The sequence below is a fragment of the Seriola dumerili genome, unplaced genomic scaffold (genome assembly GCF_002260705.1).
Source record: "Seriola dumerili isolate Sdu_G_001 unplaced genomic scaffold, Sdu_1.0 BDQW01000199.1, whole genome shotgun sequence".
Lineage (NCBI taxonomy): Eukaryota > Metazoa > Chordata > Actinopteri > Carangiformes > Carangidae > Seriola > Seriola dumerili.
The window spans coordinates 490,113-508,032 of NW_019174454.1; the positions used below are offsets into that span (position 1 = coordinate 490,113).

Below are 17,920 nucleotides of genomic sequence, written 5' to 3' on the forward strand. Positions count from 1 at the left end.
TGAAATAATACAGCTGCATTGCATACTGGCAAATAAACACTGGATTTATACCACTACTATTTCCTTTCCCCTGCTGGCAAATTGCAGCTTTCAATTCTAGTCTTTGTCCCCTAATAGTCAATATTGTATACTTTCTTTGTTGACTATCAGATTGGGTACCAGGGGACTTTTTGCTTCACAGGTTTTAAATTTCACAAGTGTTTTATGAATTCTGCAGGACAATTTCACTCTGAGCCCCTATTAAGTTCTGACCCTGATAAAGGCACGCATAAAATGATTCATGGTTAAACTCAATTTGCAGGTCAGAAATTTATGTATAACACCAGAACACCTTGTTTTAGGAGGCCATCTGGAGCACCTCTGCCTCTGATTAAAACCGTCACCTCTTGCGATGTAAAACTTGTTGTAATTATTGTTTGCAATTACACAGCTATAACACAGACACCGACTTGATTGAAATATGTTTAAACTGCACAGCTGGAGGAGATCAGAGGGCCGCCTCAGTCTCTGAACTTAGTCGAACCTTAACGGCAGTAGCTGAACCAGCAGCTCCTGTGTATTAGCCCCTGTATTTCTAACAGACCTGGTTAAGACATACTCATCTCTGCTGGAGCCTGAGGCAGAGAAAGAGATCCAAGCCATGTTGTGATGTGCTGTGCTGCACCGGGCTCCTATGATAATGTCCTTCAAAGCAAGGAAAAAGGGTGGAGGCCGCCTTGAATCTGTCAACCTGCTGTGCACCAACCCACACCTCTCACTCCCATACATTTTCCCTTTTTCCCCCCTCTACCTCACTGTACCTGTCCATTCCCTCCCTCCTTCCTTCACATTGCAGCAGCAGAGAAAAAATGAATTGAGTGCATCTGCATCCACAGCAGTGAGGGCAGCTGGAGTAATAGTGTTCTCAAAGACAGGGTGGGAGCAAAGACAAGGGGAGGGGAAGAAAAAAAGCAGATTGCCGTAATAAACATAGGAGCAGCACTGACAGGAAATAAATAAATCCAACAGAAAAGAGAGGGAAATTGAATGAGCACATTCACCTTTTAACTGGAGGAAGTCTTGTGTAAATAACACAGCTCAAATCATTTCATGCAGATTGAAGTGGTGCCCGTTCAGTATGTATGTGTGGCCGAGAGTGTGGCCGCATGTGTCTGTGGGTGTTTATGATCTTCCAGGTACTCAGTATTCCCTCAGATACAGGGAAGCAGATGAGGATAAAAAGGGGTCTGCTCTTACTTCACCACCTCCATTCCTTGGCTGCACCTCTGAGGACCTTGGCACAAGGACACCTGGGGACTAAAGTTTATCAATATAATGGAATTAGCACCTTGCGGTTGTAAAGTGGTGTCTGCCATCCGGTGATGTTACAGTTTACATCCTTGTCTGTCCTTACTCGCATAATATATCTTGTGAAGACTTTATTAAAAGATATTTGGTGTACTTGCAGAATATTATGATGTCAAAGTGAAGTTGACATTTGACCTTTTGGATATAAAATGTTCACTTCATTATTTTTATCCTAGTAGACATTTATATAAAAATTGTGTCAATTACCATATGAATTCTTGTGCTATGGCCGTCGACCTTGACCTTTGACCATCAATTTTTAATCAGATCATGCTTGAGTCCGAGTGAATGTTTGTGTCAGATGTAATGGAATTCTGCCAGGGCGTTCCTGAAATGCCATGTTCACAAGAATGGCACGGATTTCAGGTCTCATTGACCTTCACTTTTGACCTTTGACCACCAAAATTTAATTAGTTTATGCTTGAGTCCAAGTGAACTTTTGTGACAAATTCGAAGAAATTCCCGCTTGGCATTCCTGAGATATGGCGTTCACAAGAATGGGACGGACAGAAGGACGGACGGACGGCAACCTGAAAACATAATACCCTTCGGCCATGGCTGTCACCAGCGCAGAGGCATAAAAAGCAATCTGGTGGTAAATGTTCACATGTTAATTTAGGAAATTGGAAAGGATGTACTAGGGCAGGTCCGGATGATCAAACAGTTTATTGATGATCTCTTCACAAAGATCCACTATGGGGACATACAAAAGCACAGAAAGGAGAACATAGGACTAAAACATGTGGGAGGAAGACACTGTTAAAAAAAAATCAATATCCGAGATTAAAGAAGGTGTAGTGCAATCAAGGACCGTGCTTATTTACATAAGATGAACAAATGGTTTGAGCTGTGGCTGCTGCTCCTGAACAGATGTAATATAGCAAATGAGGCAAAATAATCAAAATGAATTTGATTGCGGTGTCGAACACGGCTAGAGTATTCTCTACCTGAGCGAGAAACCTAATCAGTTCTTTGTGTTAAGGTAATTCACTCTTAATGCTGCAGCAAATGTAATCTACCCTGATAAAAAAGAATGAGTTGGGACACTTGCTTTCTATTTCAGTAAATCTGCCAGGGGGTTGTTTGGGCAGCTTGTGCATTCGCCTAGGGAGGGATATCTATTATTTCACTGGAAGTAGTGGAAAAAAAAAAAAAAAAGAACTTGGTGGAGAAAAAAAAACAAAACATTTTCAAGTTATATTGATGGGATTAAGGGAGCAGAATTTGAAGATGGCATAAAACAAAGTGAAAGAAAATGTGCAGTTTCAGGGACAACTGGTACATCTACGGTAAGCCCCTGCCACGAAAAGAAAGCCTCAAATTCTTTCGTGCTTCTTTGACATTTGTTTTACATCTGTGGCGGTTCAGCTCAGTTCAATCCTGCAAGCTTCATAGAAACACATTATGAATGTGCTAGAATGTCTGAGCTAAATCTGTTTTTGCGCATCAACTTTTGCAAAGCACCTGTGTACTTGATAATAAGAACAATTTGCTTGGAGTCAGGCTAGCGTCTGCCTTTCGCCTTCTTCCACTTCTGGCCTGTGTGTCCCGTTGTGACCCACTCAAACCCACTCCCTGCTCCCTCGCCTCGCCAGCCCAGTGACGCAAAATATGTTTGTTTCTTTCTCAGATTGTTTCTATACCAAAGCCGCGATTAAGTGCCTACATCATAAAACTCAATTAGTGATTCTCTTCTCTCCAGAAATTGGCTGCCATGCACAGAGATGAACATGCGCACACACACACACACACACACACACACGCAAATATGCTAACCGACATAGACAAATAGATGGATACAGCTTTCATAGCGCCCTTTCTTCTGCACTCTCACACATCAGAGCCTCGTGCTGTAACAGGCAACAGCTTGCCTAACCCAAACTGCAATAATTACTCATTTTACAGCTTCCTCCAATTAACAGGCGTGCTGCTGTCAGTGAGCTCCGTGCACAAAATGAGGGCCAGTCTACTGAGGCCAGGGGGCTGGAGAGAGGCTGGACTGCTCCGTCAGTATGGGGTGTGCTGTGGTGCGGTTGGCTGGCAGGCTGCAGTGCGTTTGTTTTGGAAAAGACTTGGGCCTCTGCTAAAACACGCAAAGATGGCGCGTGTGCTCGTTGTGTGTGATTGTCTTGCAGAGCCAAGAAGCAGGCAGTGGGGGGCTGGCACCAACCCCATCAGTGTTCACACAAAAGCAGTGACACACACACACACACACACACACACACACACACACACACACACACGCACACTACAAACATAAAAGTCACGCATGCAAAAAAGAACACACAGCCACACGACAGCACATACACACTGTGAACTGATGTCAGAGAGATCGGTCAGCGGTTCTGCAGTTGCCACAGCCCAGTGTCACAATAAAGTGATGACCGCTCCCATGTTTCTGATCTTCCCATGATGTAATCCATTCTAGCAACAAGGGTGTGAGTTAGGAAACTGCTCCGTCTTTTGATGTTCTTGGAGAGGAGAGAGCAGTCTGCGTGTGCAGAGGAACAGGTTGAGTTATATTAGTCATTTGTATATATCTAGAATGATACCGTCTAACAGCGTACCCCTGGTGTTCTCACCATCTGGAGAATATATACTCAGAAACATGTTCACATTCACACACACACCAGCCAAGATAGTTCTTCCTATTACACCCTTTTTTTTATCTAGCTCATTACACTGGCCCATGAAAGGACGTAGAAAAAGGATACAGAGGATTACAGTCAATGCTCTTAAAATAATATGATTAGTCACTCCGAGAAGGAATAGGGGTAAAGGTCATTGTTGTTGCTTAAGTATTAGGAGTGGTGACAGCTGAAATAGTGCAGGTACAAAAAAAGGGCCCCAGCTGTTATTTGATATGCAGTAATATTGTTTTTAGTTTTATAGCTTCGTCTTAACCTCTTTCCTTTACTTTCTATTTTTCTATCACACGCCCTTTCTGTCTCATTTACTTTTGTCCTCTTCCCTCTCTCTCTCTCTCTCTCTCTCTCTCTCTCTCCACCTGCCACACTCTCCTCCTCTGTGAGCTTTTGTTGGTAACAGGTGCCAGTGGTTCCTCAGCCACAGCACGGACAATGCCATGCCAACTTCTTACACCATCACCATTGGCCTACCTGGCTGTCAGCACAGGGGCAGCTGTTTTTACAGCTAATTTACTTTGCCTGCCAAAATTGAACAAGTAAAGATCATTACATAATGCAGCCACATCATACTCTGGAAATAAGGTAGGCTAACCAAACAGTGATTTGACATGGTGGTTTTCAAGCTTAACGTGATTACTGTTATTTTGCTTTTATGTTATGCTTAATGAGTCATTTTCAGATGATATTAAAGCATCCCTCACTGTGAGGAATTTTGCATCAGAATAATTCAATAATTAATTATTAAACAAAACAAAAGAGAAAAAAAAACATTATCTAGTTTTCTGGTTAAAGTTCTAAATGCAAAGGATTAATAACAAATCTGCACAGCTGAAATAGGGAAATTAGACTATAACCACACTTTATGACAGGTTAACACCAAACGCCAAAATTAAAATTTTACACTAAATCATTTCTTAAATTGTAGAACTAGTGTGATATTGATCCTTTATTTTGTTTTCATAAGATCCTCCTGAACTAACGGGAACAGAACCAGAGAGGACTAAGTATTACTGACTACTACAAATGTGGAGGTTTGATTTAAAAATAAAGCATGCATGAATTTCTCCGAATCCTTAGCGCTCAGGCACAATCAGTGATTAATATTCTAATCAGAGCTGATAGCTGCATCAAAGAGAAGGGAAAGTGCATCCAATGACTGGTGCTCATTACTCATTAGGTTATAAAGTAAGACAGAAAACGACCCGTGATGCTGCCTCAATAGATGCATGGACAGATAGCTAGATAAAATAGAGTGTGTGGTGTGTGAAAATACCTGCTAGAGAAATTCAATTTGCGACTTTGATTGGCTGTAGAGTGTTGAACCCCCGAGGAGCTGATGGTCACACATGCGAGGCGATCTATAGCGCAACCACGAGTGGGGTGGAGAAATGGAGGTTGGAAGCTGCATTAAAACACGCCTCATTGCTTTCTATCTCCAGAAAGTGTTGGATGGAAGCTAATGAAGACGTTCTTTTCTCTTTTCAGGTTGCATTTTGAATGAAAGATGTGCATTTACTGGTGAGACACAGAGTGGGCGTTGCAGACTATGATGCTACTACTCTATCTTAACCAAACAAAAGACATAAGCATAACTTGACTTGACTTGATGTGCTGATTTGCAAATATTCTACTTAACTCTGTGTGTGAAGGTGTACTGTAAGTGTGTGTGTGTGTGTGTGTGTGTGTGTGTGTGTGTGTGTGTGTGTGTGTGTGCATGTGGGCAGTGAGCCACAATCTTCCTCTCTGCCAAGGCCCTGGCACCTCCAGTGTCTGCCTAGCTGAAGCAGCCCCAACCAAACAGCATGTGGGAGGTGTTAGTCAACAAAACAAACACCACCCCCATTCCGGTCCCCCATCTAACACCTTGCCTCTCTTCATTAACATAACTGGCAGGGCTGCTTTATAATACTTTTGGTTGAAATCATCACATTAGGCCTGATAGCATTATCCTTCTGCTAGGCTGGCCCAGTGCCAGTATAAAGAGGGGACATGGGGAGACACAGACAAGGTTAATAACGGCAGATGGGCCGCTGTCTGACTCTTTTACGGGTTACTTAGGTAAGATTTTTCTCACACTCAAGCTGGAGCTGCACCCCCTCTTTCACGGAGACCATCCCGACTGAAGAGATCAAATGTTTTAAAACAGAGGAACGAAACTCAGTTATTCCCCTCTGAACTGTCTGTCTGTGTCTCGGCTGTGTCATGATGCAATAACAACTACTTAAAATGTTGTAGATAAGAAAGCACAAATACAGCTATCTGCTGCAGTAGAGTGGTGACAGTTTGTTGGATTATAGATAAGTTAATAAAGCTGAATACATAATGCAGCAATGGCAGAAAAACACAACACTTAGGGCAATGGAGATATGCACACTGCAGCTGTCAGGGTGAAAGACAGGTATTTCCAGGGGGAAATACTATGCATAGGTTGGTACAGCACCATGAGAAAGCATAAACTTAAGGGATTACAGTTATCGCTTTACATCAAGCATCAGACTTTAGGATGAAATGTGAAATATTGAGTCCTGGCATTTATAGAAAACACGGTTTTATGAGTAAGCTGTGTAAAACTAGCACACAGTATCAGCTACTGGATGAAAGACGATGGCATTCAGAGCAGTCTGTGCTATTCACTCATAATAGGACACATAACAAGTAAAGATGCCGGCAGATAGTCAGGTGTAATCCTTTCATTGTATGTGCTGAATGGGAGTGAGAAAGAGGCAGAGACAATAACGGGAACAGCGAAAAAAGAGGAATAACTACTGTATGCAGTTTAGTTGGACAAAAGCATAGTTGCAGATGTTTGTCTGATTATTTGCGTCTATGTGTGTTTGTAGATGAGCATTTACTGGCCACAAAACCCCATATGGAGAGTGCATGCTTATTGTGTCTTCCTTCACTTTGGCATCCATAACTGGAGTGAACAAATCACATTCGATGTGTGCTCCGCAAAAAGGCCATACCGCGTGAAGGTATCATGAAATGCATGAGGAAAATTACACTGAAAATGTTCTTTAATCATGTCACTGCGGATGTATATGCATATATTCAATCCTACGCCCACCAGTCTATTTACTGATGTTTTTCTTACACAGTTCACAAGATGACAGTATGAAATGTTATAGTCAGTACAGAATGATACCCATTACCCATACCCAATGTTTCCCATTAAAGAATGGTGAATGTATGAAGTAGGTCATATCATACAGTACATACTGTGCATGTGTGGTCTGTATTTGAAATAAATGAATGCTTATGTCTGCACTGACACATGCAGTCCAAAGCACTTCACCCTCCTAGTTCTGTATGTTTCTAGTCTAAGGCTCAGGGCCACACTGAAGCTTAATCTATGCTTGGTTGCTCAAATCCCTCAGTAGTAAACAGTAGTCTTTAGGACGAAACCATTTTCTTTTGAAAAACATGTTGCGAGGCACAACTGCCATTGTTAAGTATAGCACCTGTAGAATTCTGTAATGTCATAGACAATATCAAAAACTGTGCTGGCATGAAAAACTCACTCTTTCTTAAAACAGGGCTGGTATAAAAAAAACTGAAATAGTATTTGTATGTATATATCTCATCCATATACATTCCCCTTTTTTACTTTAATTTGTGCATTTTCCTTATCACTTGATTCACCAATATATTCTTATTCATCCCCCAATTCCTCAATATTGCACAGACTGAGATATCCGTCAAAATAAATCAGTGTACAAAATGGAAACTTTAGCTGTTTTGTGACTCATATGAAAGATGCTATCTTTATAAATATTTTAAAACCCAGGGTTACCCAGCTATTACCATAAAAGTCAACCCGACCACCGCCAGATTATTCATCTTGATCTACACCTCTATCACTCAGCTACTCAAAGCTTCTGTTACTTTTCTGCTGATGTTTACCTTTGAATCCTCTTCGCCTTTCCAGCCATCACTCACATACAACCTATACTTTTTACCTGGGAGATCAGCCACAGATTTTTACCGCTGGTGACGGCTCAGCTCCACTGGAGCATTTGGAGATACTGTTGATGGATGGGAGAGTATTAGGTAATCACTTTGCCCAAACAGATTTTCCCCCAGCCAGCCTTGGATTTTAAGCAATATTCCTGTCTCTACCTGCCTCGCTGAACTCCTGGTCACTGGCCCTCCATCAGAAATACATACACAACTTGAATTTTGCAGGTGTTTCTATATTTAGACAACGTCACTTGTGACTGTTTTGATTGTGGGTTTTATGTAGATCATACAGTGTTTTCAGACAGGGTTTCTTGAAATCAGATACTACAGATCTGAGGGCTTATAACTTGTCAATTAATGAAAGCTTGACATGAAGTATTGCAAACCTCTGCTGTAATGTCACCAAGCCCTGAACAACAGATACAGCACCAGTAGTTCTTCCATCCATTCATTAACAGACATAACTCGAAGCTGTTCAAAACCTCTTGTCAAATACGTTTCATTATTGACTACTTTCACGTCTTTGTAATCCTTGTAAATGTGTTTAATGTATAAAAAATAGTCAACTAATTTGTTCCCTGATGTGAAGCTGAGGCAAAGAGATGTCAGGAGAGACCAGCCAGTCAGAGATTGCGCACGGTAGTTCAGGGCGTAGGCTGAAATGCCTGGCAGTGCATGTAGAGTGTTTTCACTAAATGAAAGCAAAACAAGGCTGTTTGTGTAGGAAGCTTGAAATCCCAGCATCCATTGAGGCAACACAGGAATGATTGGTATTGATCAATGCCACCCACAAATCCCTGCTGGTATATTCTAGCCATTTAGTGAAACAAGTCAGTGAATATTACTATGGTAAAATATTACCTCAGTGATTCTTTGTTGCATAAAGAATCACAACCTGAAGTGTGGACCTGATTTTTACCCAAAGTTACAGAGGTATCTGTAAAACCAACAATAGCAGCAGCAGCACCAAAACTGATTGACTTCTTTTTAACCTAAATTTATTTTCTGTGAAAAAAGAAAAAAAAAGAAGCTTTTTTTAACCTTCAAAGAGTCTAATATTAAAATTTTGACACTTCTGCTAGTAGGATAATGGGGAGTGTCTGTATCAAAAGACGTCAGTTGAACAAGCGTTATCACGGCTCCCTGCTGTATGATCCGGCTCGCGTTACATCACTGTCATAAATACAACTGTAACAGAAGTAGTGCCCTACTGGGATCAGAACTGTGCTGGAGTGCTTTGTGTTCAGAAATAACGGTTTTATTATGGCCAGTGTCTATCTAAAGAGAAAATGGAAGAATATGTGCGGGTCACTTCAGAAATACCAGACAATTTATATGTAAATTCTTTCGAACCAATCACATGAACTCTATGCAGTAGCAAGGCTGTGCTGATGTTGCCTGAATCTATGGCATGTGATTAGTTTGAAGACAGATAATAACAACATCAGATTTGTAAGACCGGGAGTTACTTTACCTGCCTTAGGCCATCCTTGCTGTTCTGCATGATCCTCAGGGCGTAGTTAGACCGCTGGCCTTTGCTGTTGAATTCAATGTGGCCTGTTAGACCTTCCAATTCTACCTATCCAACACAGAGACAGCAACATGTTAAAAGACGTCACCTGAAATCATGCCTGCTTCCCTCTCAGCAGCACCTATTATGGATATGACTGGAGGCGACATTAGCACTACTGGCTCACTACCAGCCTTTACAAATAATGTCAGATTTAGAATAATAATATGAAGAAGAGGTTGTAATATCTTCAATTTACAGAAAAATAGGAGGGCCATTTATCACCTCTTCTTTCTCCAAGAGAGAAACACAAACAAGTCTGATATCGAACACGTCACATTCAAGTATTTTGATAGCCCGATCACTTACAGCCATTTGTTCCTAATAGGAAATAACATTTTATTCACTGACAGCTCATCTTTATCTCTCCTCCCTCATTGTCTCAGTATAATGTAGAATCGAGATAAACTGACCTTGCGGATAGGGAGTATATCTTTAAAGAAGATGGGAGCATAGAGTACACATTGTTATCTACTGTCACTGAAAATATCTAGGCTCTAGAATAACCAATTAACATGCACAGAGTGAAGCAATAATGCAACAATGAAGATCTCAACAAGCTTGACTATCTGATCACATCTTTTTAATGCTACTTCCTGTCTTTCTTGTTGTTACCAACCAGAGAGTCAAAAAAAAGAATAAAAACCACACAAAGACATGAAAAATCTCAAACTGCTAAAAAGTGTTATTGTGTTATTGGATGTGAGGATCCTTGTGAAGAAACAGGGGGAAAGAGCAGCCTGGCTCTGTCCAAAGGTAACATACAAACATAGTCCGTCTACCAACACCTGTAAAGCTCAATAATTAATTTATATCACATTTGTTTGATCTGGATAAAAAAGTAAAGTGTAAAAATGTTTTTGCTTGCCTTGCAACCTCAGGGTAAGAAGAGCAGGAAGTCATTGTTTGTGGCCATGCATTTTTAATTCATGCTTGGCTAGCTGTTTCCCAGTGTTTCCAGTCACTATGCTAAGCTAAGCTAACTGGCTGCTAGAAGAGGCTCCATATGTAGCACACAGATATATTTGAGGTTTTTTGTGTGTTGTGGTTTACTCTGTTTTCTGACTCTGACTTGCAGCAAGAAGTAGTGCAGGAAACAGCATTAACTAGATGATGTCAGATTGTCAAGATCATAGAGATCTTCTTTGCTGCTTTACTTTCTGTGTGTTAATTTGTATTTTACAACCCAGATATTTTTACTGACATCAGATAATAATGTGAGATATAGTGAGACATAAAATGCTATTAAGTGGGCTTTAGAGGAGCTGGTAGACAGATTTTGTTATCTTTGGACAGAACCAGGCTATCTGTTTCTCCTTGTTTCCAGTATTTATACTAGGCTAAGCTAAACGACTGCTGGCTCCAGCTTCATGTTTACTGTACAGAGATGACAGTGATATCGATGTTCTCATCTAACTGAAGAAAGCAAATAACCATATTTCCCAAAACGTCATACTATTCCTTTAAGGATGGTGGAAGCCATTACTCTCGTCTGTTTCCATCACATCCAGCAGAGGCAATCTTACCATCCTCAGGTAATTCATGAGGCTGGTGCCGTGCTCCCAGATCTTGGAGGACTTGCAGGAAAGCTGAGTGGCGCCGACGTTCTGGCTACGGTTCAACTCCTGGACCGCCGCCACCACCGCGTATACCGCATCAAAGAGCAGAGCTGAAGAGAGCTGCAGAGAGGAAGAGGGGAGGGAAAAGGTGAATACATTATGCACATGCACGCACGCACGCGCACGCACGCACACACACACACACACACACACGAACACACTCACTCACAAATGAACGAACACATGCATGCACGCACACAACACATTTGTGTAGCTATCCTTGTGAGGACATTGCATTGATTTCCATTCATTGTAGCCTATCTGAAACCCTAACCTCACCTCACACCATACCTCTAATCCTGACCAGGACCACAGACCTAACATCTGACCTTATTTGGACCAGGCTTTGGTCCCCATGAGGACTACGCACGCACACGCGCGCGCGCGCACACACACACACACACGCACACACACAAATCAGAACGTCTCTCTGCGAAAGCACACCATCTGCAAGTGTAACATGTCAGTGGTTAGCGGTCAGTGAGGGGTTAACCCATCCCTGGAGTGGCAGTGAGATTATTCCATTAGATCATTAGAGAGACTCTGATCTGCTGACAGCGTTGAAAACCATCTCTCTCTCTCTCTCTCTCCGTCTCTCTGCGAGACTCTGTCCTTCCTACTCTTATCCCCACTGAAGCTGGCACACCCTGACTATTCCAATTACCGCCTGCCTCTCTCAGTGAGGGCCAGAAAACAGTGGGAGAGGCAGCTTTTCCTCTCATCTCCCCTGTACAAACAGCCTCATCGTCACTACCACTGCATCCTGCTATGTACATCTGATTAAAATGCATGATGCCCCACATTAGAAGGTAGGGGAGAGTCTGATATTCACTGCTGTACATCTGTGTAATGGAACTAGAGATGAAATGGCCTTGATGTTTTTGTGGATATTGATACAGGGGCTGAAAGGAATTGTGATGGATAGTAAATTCTGGAGACCAAAGAGAATTACAATGGGGCATTAAACTGCAAAACTGTGATCTATTACAACCTTGAATTGGCTAACATAATTAGTGGATTGCACATTAAGAGCAATATGGTGTACAAAAACAGCCCATGAAGACATTACAACCATGAGTCAACGCACAAAGTCAAGTTGTTAAGCTAGCATTAAAAACTGAAGGACAGAATGTTACAGCAGTATTTCCTATTATGTTCCACTGGTATCTATAAATATCCGCGATGTGACGCTAATGATGTCATGGCATTTACTCATCTTCGTTTCACTCTGGAAGTTTCTTTCTCGGTTCACTGACTTTCACTGTAGCATATGGAGTAGCTTGTATCAGTAAATTAATATCATATGACTCATACAACAGGTCTGGACCTTTTGTGATCTTAGTTTGTATCGCACTTTAATTTTTGGATAAAAGAAAATTTCTTTGTATGGGCAGAGTTGTTGAATTCAGTGGCTGTTGCCTGAGACCCACTGTCTCAGCGGATGATATGCAGACATACGGTGACGTGCAAAATTGCACTGAGTACAGTCTGCTTACAAAAACACCAGCGCACAACTAGTGTCTGTGTACTTTAGAAGCTGTTGTACATTAACGCATATGACAGCTCCAGACTATAAACAGGACAGGCTACTGTGTTTGGTCTGAAAATCTAAATCTGTAACTATTCAAGGGGAAGTTTTGTGGTCTCAAAGTCTGGCTCCCTGATGTTATTGTGACAGCTGTTTTTTAATAAACATACGTAAGTGACCTGTAGTCATCTTCGCTTGCCACAGCAGCTCCTCTGTCACAGTTGCACTCTATTTGTGTGTCTAACATGGGTTGCACTCACTATTTTAGGCCTGAAATAGTCTGAGATAATATTCTCTCTCAAACCTTTCAGACAGAAGTTTTGTTTGATGTTCTCTAAGACAAATACAGTAACGGCCTGTGTGCCTACTGGTATTTTAGTCTCAGATGAAGATAAGGATAATCTCTGTGTATCTGTGTGGTTGCTTCGCTTGATGCTAATTTAACAAAACAAATATCACCACAGAATTGCGTATATTATTTAATAGTTAATAATAGCTATAATTAATAATTTGTCTCCTGTAAAACTTCCTCTCCTATGCACTTGACTATGTCGCCCATGAATTTAAATGTCACAACCTCCATTTTCTCTGATGAACTTTCATGATCAGTTGGCATGGCGCAAAGTCTTTATCTTTGACACAGTAAATGCCTCAGCTCGACACATGCAAAGAGGTCACTTGTATGCATCTCTTGTATATGTGAGCCCCACAGTTACATTTCCTCCAGACCTAATTACTGTTAATGAAAAGACAGCATATTATCTATGTGCATGTCTAAATGAGTTAATCACTTTCTTGCTCTGCCATCATCAGCCTTTATTCTCTCTAGTTATTAGCTAATTAGTCACAAGTCCTAATTGCTGCAGGCTCAGAAGAATCCGAGTGACCTGCTGTGCACAGAACACAGCATTTTTTCATGCTGTATTCATACTATTCTTAACCTGTTTCACCACCCAGCTTGTGTGAAGCAGAAGGGGGTGATGGGTGCATGTATGAGCATATTTGTTTCATTTTTTTTAATTTCCCTTGACTTCAAACAGAGAGAAGATTCCTTCGTTAATTGACTTTACTGGATTTCTTGCTTCTAATGAAGCCCTCAAGACAACAAAGATTTGCGACACTGGCTGTTTTTTTTTTTTTGTGTTGAGTGTTGATCTTGTTGGTTCTTTGTTGTATTTGTTATTATTCTAATTATTCACAACATGTTTTGAAAAAATAGAACTCCAAAGGAAGAAAATTACTACCTTTATTACTTTGAAGAAGTTGCAACTTTATATTTATGTATAATCGTGTAGGCACTCTACCATCAACTGTTATATTCATTAAGCATGTCAATTTCCATATATGAAAGTATATATAAAGATATGTAAAAATGACACTGTTCTGTGCTCATACTGCGCTTCAGCATACACGTCAGAAAACAACATTTAATATGAGAAGTGATGAGAGAAAGTTCATTACACTATTAAGAAATGATACAGTTTGCTTGTGTTTACTGGTCTCTGAGTGCAGGAACTCTATCTAATAGCTGGTGGAGCTCTTCTTGTTGCTCTCAGATGCTGATTTTATGATTTTATGATTTTATGACACTTCAGGACAAATGGGCGAGAGTGCTTTGCCTTCAGAGGGATTATTGGGCTATCCGTAAATTTTCATCTCATAAACAAGCAGTCATTTACAAATAGTTGGCACTCGTCATGTCTACGCAGGTAATTTACAACATTTTATTTGCTGAATTTGACATAGAAAACTCAGATAAGCCTTTCTCACAAAGTAGGTATGAGAGTGTTGTGATGAGAATACAAAATGTTCTCGCATGAGGACCAGTATTTCTGTCTAGTATGGTTGGCTCAAATTCAAAAAAGTGTTGAGCCAGCAGGAGACTTAAATAAACTCCTAATTCAGGATTCTTAAAGTACAAACCTGCAACAGTCTTCAGTCATTGGTATGCAAACAGCAGCTCGGTGATTTGAGGCTGTTTTGAAGTCTCTCGCTCAAATATTCAGAGCACAGTATGTTAAATGTTGAGCTACGTACTGTTTAAATGAGAACAGTGGATGATTTGAGGGAGGGGGCTGTGAAGGTAAGCCGCTCTTTTGCTTTGCATTTCCTCAGAAGCAAATTTAACAAGGAAGATGCCGTTATAAATGTAATAAGGAGGGTGCCAAACACTGCTAATGAGCTGCCTGGGAAACAACAACTGCCTACAGCGGCACCTGCAATTGCAGCAGTTAACAGGATAAATGTCATCCTTGTCTATTTCACAGGTATCTTTGTGTCTAAGTGACTTCGGTGTTATAGCTGGTGAGTTTCAGATGCAGCAGTATACTGGTAGAGTAATCCCTTGGAAGGCCCTGTTTGCACTTGGTGAGGAAATAAGTAAAGAAGGTTCATCCATTATTCTTACATGGGTAAACCTGTCTTCAGTGTGTGTGGTGTGTGTGTGTGTGTGTGTGTGTGTGTGTGTGTGATGTTTGGACTAACCGGGGTGCCAGCGAAGGGTGCATGGTCACAGTTCTCTTGCCAGGAGCGGTTGAGGCTTAGCACAAAATCCTGGAAGAAGGGATGAGTTTTGTTGAAGACTGAAAAACCAAGTATGTTGACTCGTTGGTCCGCCACATCATCCAGTCGGAGTAAAGAGAACTCCTGCAGGGCACAATGAGAGAGAGAGGGAGACAGGCAGAGAGACAGGGAAAGATTATTGAGTGAACGCAGTTGGCTTTGATGGGAGCTGTCATAGTCTGCCATGATCTACCATAATCTGCCTTAAATAACACAAAATGATATGTTGAATTACTGTCAAGGTAAAAAAAAGGGCATTTGTTAATCAAATGCATTTACATCCGATTTAATCTGTCTCATTTAGTTTTCATTAACCTCCATTATTCTGTCTGATTGACACGAGAAAGCTGCAACAATTTGCTCATTCTCGCTAATTAGCTATGCATCGCTGCACCAACTGCATTTTGCCCTGGCCATATGCATTTTCTGACTTACAGGTCAATGTAATGAACAGTGGAAGCTCAGGGGCCAGAATTAGAGAGAGGGGCAGGTCAGGAAATGGGGAAAAAACAAGGATACTGAGACGATAGATAATTGACGAAGTGAGATTTGAAATACATGGCATATTGAAATGCTCCAGGTTGGGAGGAGAGAAAATAAAAATAAAAAATACAGATATTTGTTATTTGGCTCTTTTTTTACAAGCAGGTCTACCTCCGCCTGGGGAGCAGCAGACAGGGGACAGGTGTAGATAGAGATGAGGGAAAAGCAGGAAAAAGAGGATGCGGGGGTGTGACGGGGGATGGACGTATTCCTGAAGGTTAATAGAGGTGTCAGAACCCAGTACCCCCTCAGGTGGCAGCCTTCGCCCGGCAGCCCGTTGTGCCATCTAACTTTTGACAGCCAGACCAAGCCCAGTCTACCTATCTGTCTGTCACCAAGGCCAGGGACTTTGAAGATAAGAGAGCTTGGAGGGGATGGTGAGTGGTAGAGGGAAGACTCAGGTAAAAAATAAAAAGGTGTGGTGTGGGAGGAAAGAGTTGGCAGGTGAAACTGGGACAAGACAAGTAAAAGAGTTAGATGTGTATGTAAATGTGTGGAACCAAAACTGTTTCAAATCAAAAGCAATGATCAAAGCTGCTCCTGCACTCCTCTAGACCTCCTGCCAACCCACCTCATGCGTGGTACCAGCCTGAAGGATTAGGTCAAAATCTTATAACAAAAAAAAAAAAAGAAGCAAAACAAAACAAACAAACCAAAAAACTATTTTAGTCAGGTGAAGGGAAATCTTGACTGGTTCCTGGAGATATCAAAGCTTACAAAGTCTGAGGCACAGCTATGTCGCAGCAGGAAAATGAAAGCAGAAAAATGGCCTTATTCATCTGTAACAGGAAAACGGATGAGAGGGGATTATGCAAATCAGATAATGGACGTTCCGACGAAAAGAGTGAATAGGTCAGAGAATTAAATAACTGATAAGCAGGTAGGTAGAAAAAGCTCTCAGACCAAGAGGAGTCCAAGCATGAGTCACTCCACTGTGAAGACACCAGTGGCTGACTGCACTGATACAAACTCGGAGCAAAGCAGGGCAGGAGGAAGCAGTGGATATTGACTTTGAGTGGGAGGCCTATCATCCCCAGTGCCCAACCTTCCAGAAACCCCAAAAGTTTAGTTACGCTAGCGAGAAGCAGGACGCCGCTGCTGCATGTTAAAAAAAAGCAACTCTGTTGAACTAAAACACAAGTAAGTGCAGAAAAGGCCAACACTGGACTCAAAGATGAGCTACTAGGACATCACAAGAGAGGCGAGAGGGAGAGTTATGGACAGAGGGTTACAGAGTTGCAAAGGAAGTGGAAAGATATGCATGAGATATATGAATAATATCTGTCCTAGATAGCAGTTCAGACTCTTGAACAGGAATGATAAGTGCTGTGTTTCTGGAAGCAGTGCACTTTTGAATGACACCAGCGTCATGCATATTTGTGCTTAGGGACTCTGCACTGCACAGACAAAAAGTCTTCTCCAGTAAGAAACTCCCCCTCATCTATTAGAAAACGGTCTGGTGCCCTCAAAGAGGATGAGGGCATCTGATTTGTCGGTGCTGACGATGTTTTCCTCCTATTCATTTCTATTAGTAAAACGGTGGGACATTTGCTTTCAGTTGCAATCTGACCACGCCCCTTTCACTTTGTATAGATTTCAAGCTGACTGAAATTTGATATGCAAAATAACAATGTTGCTCCATGTTGGCTACGCTAGCTCCCCCAGTTTATGCTTCCAATCCTACCCACTCTATTCCCTGTTGCGCCCGCTATTCGTCACAATAGGTGAGTAAATTTCATCTGTCGAAACCCATATGTCTGTCTGGATTGTTATTCATCCTGCTCCAATTGGATTGTGCTGCACCAGCGCTGTGTTTGCACCCGAGTCTGTTTTAACCACAAAAGAAGAGATGAGTCAGAGAGTTGACAAAAATGTATTGATTTAATTGATTCTATTTTGTTTCTGCTATTGTTAAACACTTTGTAACTAAGTTTTTAAAAGTGCTCTATAAATAAAGATTATTCTTATTATTATTTTTATTAAAAAATGAATAAGTTTGCAAGTTTTGTCTTGAAGGTTTGTGAGAAAACTAATTTTGCGCCTGAAAATGTTTTTATACAAAGCTTGTCCTGATTTGAGGAAGAAAAGAACTGTAAAACACATTTAATGAGAATAAGTATTGGCTGATTAGAAATTGAGGCCC

The 17,920-nt window shown here is 41.3% G+C and overlaps 1 protein-coding gene across 1 annotated transcript in view; it reads right to left on the reverse strand.

The window, feature by feature from the left end:
• grik4 (glutamate ionotropic receptor kainate type subunit 4) overlaps positions 1-17,920 on the reverse strand; it is a 144,540-nt gene that overhangs the window by 36,133 nt on the left and 90,487 nt on the right. Inside the window, exons 7-9 of the mRNA XM_022753799.1 lie at positions 15,157-15,318; positions 11,052-11,204; positions 9,430-9,534 (exon numbers count right to left, since the gene is read on the reverse strand). Coding sequence (XP_022609520.1) covers positions 9,430-9,534; positions 11,052-11,204; positions 15,157-15,318 — 420 coding nt within the window. The remainder of the gene's footprint in view (positions 1-9,429; positions 9,535-11,051; positions 11,205-15,156; positions 15,319-17,920) is intronic.